This window comes from Vombatus ursinus, unplaced genomic scaffold, assembly GCF_900497805.2.
Source record: "Vombatus ursinus unplaced genomic scaffold, bare-nosed wombat genome assembly UNPS02014806.1, whole genome shotgun sequence".
Taxonomy (NCBI): Eukaryota; Metazoa; Chordata; class Mammalia; order Diprotodontia; family Vombatidae; genus Vombatus; species Vombatus ursinus.
Genome location: NW_020954584.1, coordinates 470,076 through 479,801, shown reverse-complemented (window position 1 = coordinate 479,801; position 9,726 = coordinate 470,076). Strand labels below are relative to the sequence as shown.

At 35.7% G+C, this 9,726-nt stretch overlaps 1 protein-coding gene across 1 annotated transcript; it reads left to right on the top strand.

Annotated features, from left to right (window-relative positions):
• The first annotated feature begins 2,052 nt into the window (after positions 1-2,052).
• LOC114051827 (olfactory receptor 4C46-like) lies at positions 2,053-7,319 on the top strand. The gene is made up of 3 exons (XM_027874228.1): positions 2,053-2,061; positions 2,436-3,330; positions 7,273-7,319. Exons 2-3 carry the CDS (start codon positions 2,436-2,438, stop codon positions 7,317-7,319), a joined length of 942 nt encoding a protein of 313 aa, XP_027730029.1. The 5' UTR covers positions 2,053-2,061.
• Positions 7,320-9,726: the final 2,407 nt, after the last annotated feature.

Below are 9,726 nucleotides of genomic sequence, written 5' to 3'. Positions count from 1 at the left end.
GCCTTTCATTGTGGTTCCTTACAGTGATTTAGTCCATTATTTTTGAAGAGATTTAATCTGCAGTATAACATTCTATTCTTAAAACAAGCTTAGAAGCAAGGAAAGGAAATAACTTCGTTGAATAATGATGATGATGATGATGGTGATGATGATGATAAAAAGCCATGAATTGCAGTGTCTGAATATTTCATTTTGATAGTTTCTGACTCGTCATCTTTCTGAGCCTCAGTTTCCTCCTCTGTAATATGAAAACAACAACATTTACAAAGGCTAACAGTTGGAGATGTTTGGGAGAAAAGTTCTTAGTAAAGTGTAAACCAACATATAAATAAAATTTGTTTACATTTATTAGGTAAAGGAACTAAGAAACAAAGAGAACATAAGTAAAACAGAGACAGATTCAGCAATTTTAAGAAAGATCTTCACTTACATAAGACCATACTGTTCTAAAGAGCAATTTTAAATTGGAATCATCCAAAATTTGAAAAACACGTAATATATGATACAGTAAGTCATAAAGCAATATAAACCATTAGATATAATACTTGACAGTAAACTACATGTGTGAACTTGTCCCAGATTTTCCATGTCTTAGAATATACAGGAGACTAGGTATAATTTAAATCTAAATACTGAGATGACTCCTTTTCTGCACTTGTCATTATGTTTGTTTGTCTGCAGTTAAAGGCTACATTGATAGGGTCATGACTTAAGATTTCCCTGGAAAATAAGCAGAGATGCTTTAAAAATAAAGGGAAACTCAGAGAAACAAAGACAGGATTTGGAATAAAAAATAGAGGCATGATGAAATAAAATAACACTAGGTTAGATTAGCATTTTCTCATCTGAGCAGTGATTGACATGTTTTTCATCTTCAGATTTTATTTTTCCACATTTTTTACAAGATATGACATCATGACCCTCTTCAACAACAAAGGATATTGACTCTTGACTAACTGACTTGAGGAGGATAATGAATTGGTAGGCACAGGGACTGAAGATAAAATAAATATGTTGTAATTTGGGGTTGGAGATAAAGATTATGAACCAAGTACTGAACTCTTAGAGAAATGAAAGAGGGTGATCTAGAAGACAGTGGATTACATCAAGAAGGATTTTGGTAAGGATATAGGTGAAGTTACAGCTATACCAAATGATATAGAGATCATTGAGATCTATATGATATACAGATATAAGCATAATGGTAGAGTAAATATGAAATAAGGAGAGGTAGATGATAGATTTTAGCAGAGAAAGAAGGTCATGATTGTGACAGTGGAGAACGTGTGTGTCAGCTCTCTTCATCCACTAACTTGAAAGACAACAAAGTCTCAACAAGACTTTCAGATAGCTATTAGGAAAATTTCTTCTGAGAGAAGTGTTACAATTGTATTATCTATCCATCCTAGTTTGTGTCATTTGCAAATATATTTTGTAAGTCAAATACAGATTTATTTAAGCCAATGATGAAAATGTTAAACAGTCCCAACATTCAACACATTCCTAAACTATCTAACTATACTATTTGCTGGGTCACATCACTCTATGTTGTGTACCTAAATAGCAGGAGAGGTATGATACAATGATTTGAATGATGATTGGGTAATTGAGTTGAATTTAACCTTGTTAAAATAGTTCTTTAAGGTGCCCAGTGAGGAAATGCATATAATCCTACCTTAAGATCATAGATTTATAACTGACAGACCACAAAGGAAGGAGACCTATCTCTATATACACATAAACACATACATACACACACCCCAATATTCAGAGTAGCAAACTGAGGCAAAAAGAGATTAAGTAACATGGCCAGGTTATGCAACTATGTAATGCAAAGAATAGAATGATAGACTTGAAATCCAAAACATATGAATTTAAATTCCACCTCAGAAACTTATTAGGTGTGTTACTCTGGGAAAATAACTTAACTTTTCCTACCCTCGATTCCCTTATCTCTAAAATAGTAGAAAAGTGGCATCTATATCAAAGAGTTGTTGTGAGAATGAAATGAGAGGACATATGCAAATCCCTTTTCAAACAATTAAAAGTACAAACAAGTATATAGTACTTTTAAAGTATATATAAATGATAGCTCCTCTAACTATTATTAGTATTATGCATTGGAGAACACTTTGAACCTAGATCTTCTTAAGTTCAGATCTTGTGCCCTATTCACTATACCATGTGCCTCTTCTCTAAGCCACTTTAAGTATAAGTATATAGAGACTCAGAGGGTGTAAATTTCCTCATTCAAGTTTACACAGTGACAGGTGTATTTAGGGTATGAATTTAGTCTTCTTTGATTCCAAAGCCAATTTTTTTCTTGACCTTTCTAGAGCAAAATTAAAAAAAAATGCAAGGCACCCTTACTGAAAACTTTTACTTATTTTTCAGATAAAAAAGTCTAGCCTGAATTTAACATCTCTATGGAATAAATGGATAATGGAAACAATGTGACTGAATTTATTCTATTGGGTCTTACAGAGAATCCAAAGATGCAGAAAATTGTTTTTCTTGTGTTTTTTATCATCTATGCTATTACAATGGTAGGTAACACACTCATTGTCATAACCATCAAAATCAGCCCAAGCCTGAATTCCCCTATGTACTTTTTTCTGGCCTACCTGTCCTTTATAGATGCCTGTTATTCTTCTGTTACTGCCCCTAAACTCATTATAGACTCACTGTATGAAAAGAAAACCATTCTCTTCAATGGTTGCATGACCCAAGTCTTTGTTGAACACATCTTTGGAGCTGCTGAGGTTATCCTGCTCACAGTAATGGCCTATGACCGATATGTAGCAATTTGCAAGCCCCTCTACTACACGACCATCATGAATTGGAGGTTGCGTGCCCTCCTGATGGGTGTGGTCTGGATAGGAGGCTTACTCCATGCAACTATACAGATGTTTTTCCTGATTCAATTACCCTTTTGTGGTCCCAATGTCATAGGTCACTTTATGTGTGACTTAAATCCTTTACTGCATCTTGCCTGCACTGATACTCACATCCTTGGATTAATCGGTGCAGCCAACAGTGGTTTCAACTGTTTATTAAATTTTCTCCTATTGATGGTCTCCTATGCTGTCATCCTGAGTTCTCTGAAGACTCACAGTGTGGAGGGGAGAAGCAAAGCCCTCTCTACCTGTGGTTCTCACATCACTGTAGTTGTTTTATTCTTTTTTCCATGCATGTTTATCTACATGAGACCCGCAATGACTTTCTCCATTGATAAAGCTGTTGCAGTCTTCTACACAATCATCACCCCCATGTTAAACCCTTTAATCTACACACTGAGAAATGCCCAAATGAAAAATGCCATCAGAAAAGTATGCAGCCAGAAGGAGACTTTGGTTAGCTAGTAAAAGACCCCCAATAAAACCACCAGACGCAAAGTCAGGTGTGAGGGGCAGGAAGGAAAAATATCAAAAGAAAGATTTTGTTGATGAGTAAAGGGAAAATTCAAGATATATTTAAAAAAAACAAAATTGCTAACTAGTGTTCCTTGTGTCCATATTGGGAACTTTACTTATATAATTTCCTGCAATGTGTAAAAAGGACTACACATTCGGGTGCATATGATTAGTTTCATCAAGCTATTTTTAGTGGAGCCAATGAATGAATAATAAAGAAGAAATGAGAGACCTATATTGTCTATGAATAGACTGTTATATACTTAATTTCTGAATATAAACATATCTATACATATATATATATATATATACATGGGAAACTTCATTTTTTTTCATTAATGAAATGCTAGTGTAGCATTGCCTTTTATTAAAAAGATCAATTAAATGTCACAATAATTTTGTGTATGTCTACTCTGTGTCAGGTATTTTGCACAGTGCCCAGAACATAGTCAGTCCTTAGTAAATCATTATTGACTGACTGAATACTAGGTGTGGGTGATACACAGGCAAAATAAAATCATTCTTGCCCTTCTGAAGCTTGCATTATATAAGAGGGCGGGGAAAACAACATGAACACTCAGAAGTAAATATGAAACAGATACAAAAGAAACACTATCTAATTTTAGAGGCAGCACAAACAATAGGGGCATATGGGAAATCAAGGCTTATCTAAAGTAAAGGATGACACTTGACCTAAGCCTTAAAGGATGCTAGGAATTTTTTAGGTGGATAAAAGAAAAGGTTGTCTAGTAGGCATGGGGTACAGCCATTGCAAAGGAGATGGAATGCTGTATGTGACGGGCAGCAAAAAGACCCATTTTGAAATGAGGAGTTTGGGAATGAGGACAATGTTGAAAAGCAAAGGACCATGAACACATCTCTAGGCAACATCTCCAAAGACCTCCTCCCACAATGTAAACAATATTATTTGAATCTGATTCAATCCATCCATCTGTACTATCATCTAGCCTACATTTGTTCTTCTTCTCCATTCTGTTCACAATAATAGAACAAAGGTCTTTGTCAGATGTACTGATAAAATCTGGTTAAAACATACATTCATCATTTATCCTGATCTATCAGGTAACATTACATATCTGTATGCACATCTATTGAAATCTGTATCTCTCTATTAATCTATATCTTTATTATTTATATAACTTTATGTAAGATTAAGATTTGACTACCATGAATTTTTTTTTAAATAAAGACTTTTTTTGTGATCACTATTTATTTTCTAGTCATCCATCAATTTACCAGCTTTCAAAATGTGGTCTCAATATGCCTTTAGTTTGCTTAGCCTTTTTAGAGAGCTTTTAAAATTAAAATGAATTTTTCTAATAAAATGAAGACATGTTTATTTCCTTAACAGTAAATTTCAATAGTGATAACGCACATAAACCAAAGAGTATCTGTCAACAATTATCTGTATACTTCTCATTCACCTACACTCCACTCGCTTCCTAAAAGGTCCTGTGAATTATGTCATTCTCTCAAAGTTCAAGGGCATGGTTAAACAGTTCAATATGATTGATAAAAGCGTGATACAATCAAAAGAAATTAGAAACATGCGTCAAAGGACACAACACCTCTATTCCAATTCCCCTTCTTTTTAGTTGTAGTCCATTTCCAATCTCTTAATTCTCTGAAACTGAGTCAGCAAGGAAATTCAGTATTGTATAGGTGCCCTGTCCTATTGTTTTTCTAATTAAACTTACCATTTTTAAAATTTTTATTAATTATTTATTTTTAGTTTTCAACAATCACTTCCATAAGCCCTCCTGTAATATTAAGGCATGGAAAGAACAAAGGAACTTGAATAACAAGAAGTAGTCCATTAGGAATTGAGGAATCCTGCTGAAGCTTTCATTGATTATTTTGATTATATCTTCATAAATGACCTGGACAGTTCCCTAATGTCATGGACTGTTGCATCTGTCTGTCTTGGACATCTACGTATCCCTGAAACCAGGTTCTGAACAAGGACATTATTCATGTGTTACAGAGGTTAATGTCCACAGAGGGTGACCTGACTGTCACAAACCTAATACAACTAAGCCAAAAAGGATGAGCATGATTTTGTGGGAGTCTTGATCTCTAGCTCTCCCACCTACTCTTCAAAGCTTCAAGTAGTTACTTCACCTTGTGTCACATCCACAAGTATAATCTCTTCAGGCTCTTTTGGCACTAAAAACAACTCATATATGTTCTAGTACTAAGAATATTTATGGGAATAGAATCCTTAGGGTCCAGAGAGGGTACTCCCCAAAATATTCCATGTATCTACAGGGTGAAGACTCTGAGGAAGAAAAACAAATTAAGGTCAGGATTGACAGACTGTGAGAACATAGAAGATTAAATGATGAGAAAATATGTTCTTAACTTGGGCATCTGTGACTTCGTTTCTTCAATATTTTGAAAAATACATTTCAATATAATCTCAATGTAATTCAATATAATCCATCATAATCTTATTTTATTTTATTTCATGTCTTTAAAATAGTATTCTGAGGACAGAGGGGCACAGGATTCATCACTCTGCCCAGGTTGTCTATCACATATACACATACATACACACACACACACACACACACACACACACACACACACACGCACGTACACACACACGTGATAATCAAGAAGTTCTGGCCTAGAGGTTGAAGTAAGATTAGAGTACACATTTTGAATACTGAGGCATAAGAAAAAGGCAAAATACTGGGAAAATATTAGCAAAATATGATTTTTCAGAGTATAAAATGATTGAGGTGGATGAGTGAATACTCTGCCTGAGTTTATGTGTATGTTGTAGGGCATCTTAGTAGACCAGTGAAGTGGGAGGAGAATGTTTCCTACAGCATATCGATATGCTATTGGAGTTACCATGTATGAAATCAGTAATAGAAATAGAGAGGAAACCTGTGAGCCAAAAACTAAATTCCTTGAGAAAGGAGGTACCTAAAATCCATTATATATGTGATTTCAGGAAGGATAAAATAGGATGGAATTCAAAGGATTGCAGGGTAAGGGAGACCAAAAGTAAGGTGTAGCAGGAATCAAGGAGTTCTACCTCTCTACCAAGGTGGCAGGGAATATAAAAGTACAAACAAATTCACTGCAAAATGTGGTGCAGGATTTTTAAAATAGTTATTTTGTTTTGTTTTGTTTTGGGAATGGGGTCAGATAAAGGAATCATAAATGAAAGGGATTTGATTTTCTAAAACCATCTTATTCATTCATCCATTAATTATCTATTTATTACTCATTTATTTGTTAATTGATTAATTCATTTTTTTATTTGCTTGTTTACTTATTGGAGAATAAGTCTCCTTATCTCATAAATATTGGAATAACCTCTCATCGACCCAATCCTATTACTGTTAGGTATAGGATCTTTGGCCTCCTTCATTTCTGACCTGGACTGACCCCTCTTTCACAATCTAGTGGTCCTCTAATCCCCAGACTGCCATATTGGCTCTAGACTTATTGTAGATACAGGATTGCTTAGCCCAGAAATGAATACAGCACAGAAATCTATAAAGCTCAAGGGAATACCCAGCATGTAGATTCTCCTCTTTCCAATGCACTCAGACATGATTTTTCGTAACCAGCTAATCATTTCTGACATATATCATTCTTTTCAACCTTCTCCTTTAACTGTTAGCCATGGTAAAAAAAAATACCTTTATTTTGAAGACTTCATTATTTTGCCTAAATTTTAGTAATTTTTAGCAGTTCTTTCTGGGTTTTTTTTTTGATGATATTGTTAAGATATTAGGAGACACCCTGTTTTCCAGAGATAAAGCCCAGAAACCAAGTTGTGCCCTGAGCTTGGCATAACAACTATCCTTTGGTCTTGATTTCTGGAACCGATTGTCTCTGAGCTCAGACAAGTACCAACAGGTCTAGACATGAAGCTCTGCTGTGAATGGACTTTTTGTCACTAGACAATCTTGCCTCTCTGTTGCTTTTGTGCTTCACTACTGTTGCTACGCTACTCTCTTTGACTCTTTGTCTAACTATAAGTATGTAAATCAAGATCCATCCTCACTGCCTTGGATCCCTCCCACAAGGGGTAGGGCCCTGACACATGTGTCTAATCTACCTCCTTGCTTGCAAGCTGTTTCCCTCACTTTGAAATTAAGCTTCTGTTTGATTCCTGACCCTCCTGTTTCTAGCCTGCTCTGTTCAGCTCTGACCATCCACAGGTAAGAGGTCAGTTAGATCTGGCTAACGATTGGTGTCAGAAGTAGAACTGAACACAGAACCAAGCCAGTGGACTCAATAGTAGTATTGAGAATGGATGAGGCACCACTAGAAATTTATTTCTCTGGAGTCCAACCCCATCTTCTCTGGTAAATCATCTGCTCTTATCCCTGCCTTTTCCTCTGACCTCCTGCCTTGAATGAGCTCACATTTCTTTCTGAAGAAAATCCCAGGGCTCCTGCAGCAACCCAGTTCATCTCAAATCACTCTGGTAATGATATCCTTTCTTTTTCTTTTTAATAAATTTATTTATTTTTAGTTTTCAACATTGACTTCCACAAAATTTTAAGTTCCAAATTTTCACCCCATCTTGCCCCCCCACCCCAAGATGGCATGCATTCTGAATACCCCTTCCCCTAGTCTGCCTTCCCTTCTATCTCTCCCTCCCTTCTCTTATCCCCTTTCCCTTCAATTTTCCTGTCAGGCAGGATAGATTTCTCTACCCCATTTCCTATATTTCTTATTTCCCAGTTGAATGTGAAAACATTTTTTTTTTAAACATGTGTTTTTAAAACTTTGGGTTAAATATTTTCTCCCTTCCTCCCTCGCCACCTGCCCTCATTGAAAAGGCAAGCAACTCAATATAGCTTATACATGTGGAGTTATGCAAAACACTTCCATAGTAGACATGCTGTGAAAAACTGACTCCATTTCCCTCAATCCTATCTCGTCCCCCTCATTTATTATAATCTTTCTTTTGACCCTGTCCCTCCTCAGAAGTATTTGCTTCTGATTGCCTCCTTTCCCAATCTGCCTTCCTCTCTATCATCCTCCTACTCTCTTGTTCCCTTCCCCCCCCTCATTTTCCTGTAGGGTAAGACAGATTTCCATACCCAATTGAGTGTGTATGTTATTCCCTCCTTAAGAGAAATCCTATGAGAATAAGATTCACTCATTCCCTCTCATCTTCCCCCCTGTTTCCCCTCCACTGTAAGAGCCTTTTCTTTTCTGTTTTTTGTGAGATAATTTATCCCATTCTACCTTTCCCTTTCTCCTTCTCCTGGTATAATACTCTCTCACCCCTTAATTTTTTTTCTCCATATATGACACTTTCATCTTCAGCTCACCTTGCGTCCTCTAACTATCTATCTATCTATCTATCTATCTATCTATCTATGTATCTGTCTATCTATCTATATATACATGCGTGTAATTTTTTTCCCTCCACCTACCCTAATACTGACAAAGGTCTCATGAGTTACAAATATCATCTTTCCATGCAGGAATGTAAACAGTTCAACCTTAGTAAGTCTCTTATAATTTCTCTTTCCTGTTTACCTCTTCATGTTCCACTTGAGTCTTGTATTTGAAAATCAAATTTTCTATTCAGCTCTGGTCTTTTCATTCAGAATACTTGAAAGTCCTCTATTTCACTGAATGACTATTTTTTCCCCTGAAGGATTAAACTCAGTTTTGCTTTGTAGGTGATTCTTGGTTGCAATCCTATTACTTTTGCCCCCTGGAATATTATATTCCACGCCCTTCAGTCTCTTAATGTAGAAGCTGGTAAATCTTGTGTTATCCTAATTGTGTTTCCACAATACTTGAATTGTTTCTTTCTGGCTGCTTGTAATATTTTCTCCTTGACCTGGGGACTCTGGAGTTTGGCTACAATATTCCTAGGGGTTTTCCTTTGGGGATCTCTTTCAGGAGGAGATCGATGGATTCTTTCAATTTGTATTTTGACCTCCGGTTCTAAAATATCAGGACAGTTTTCCTTGATAATTTCTTGAAAGATGATATCTAGGCTCTTTTTTTGATCATGACTTTCAGATAGTCCAATAATTTTTAAATTGTCTCTCCTGGATCTATTTTCCAGGTCAGTTGTTTTTCCAATGAGGTATTTTACATTGTTTTCTAAATTTTTCATTCTTTTGGATTTGTTTTATAGTGTCTTGATTTCTTATCAAGTCACTGCCTTCCAATTGCTGTATTCTAAGTTTTAAAGAAGTATTTTCTTCAGTAATCTTTTGGACTTCCTTTTCCATTTGACCAATTTTGCTTTTTAGGGCATTCTTCTCCTCATTGGCTTTTTGGGCCTCTTTTGCCA

Coding starts and splice junctions, on each gene's coding strand:
- LOC114051827 (XM_027874228.1), top strand. CDS start 2,436: ATGGATAATGGAAACAATGTGACTGAATTTATTCTATTGGGTCTTACA. Junction 3,331..7,272: donor GAAAAATGCCATCAGAAAAG/TATGCAGCCAGA, acceptor TTGGTCTTGATT/TCTGGAACCGATTGTCTCTG.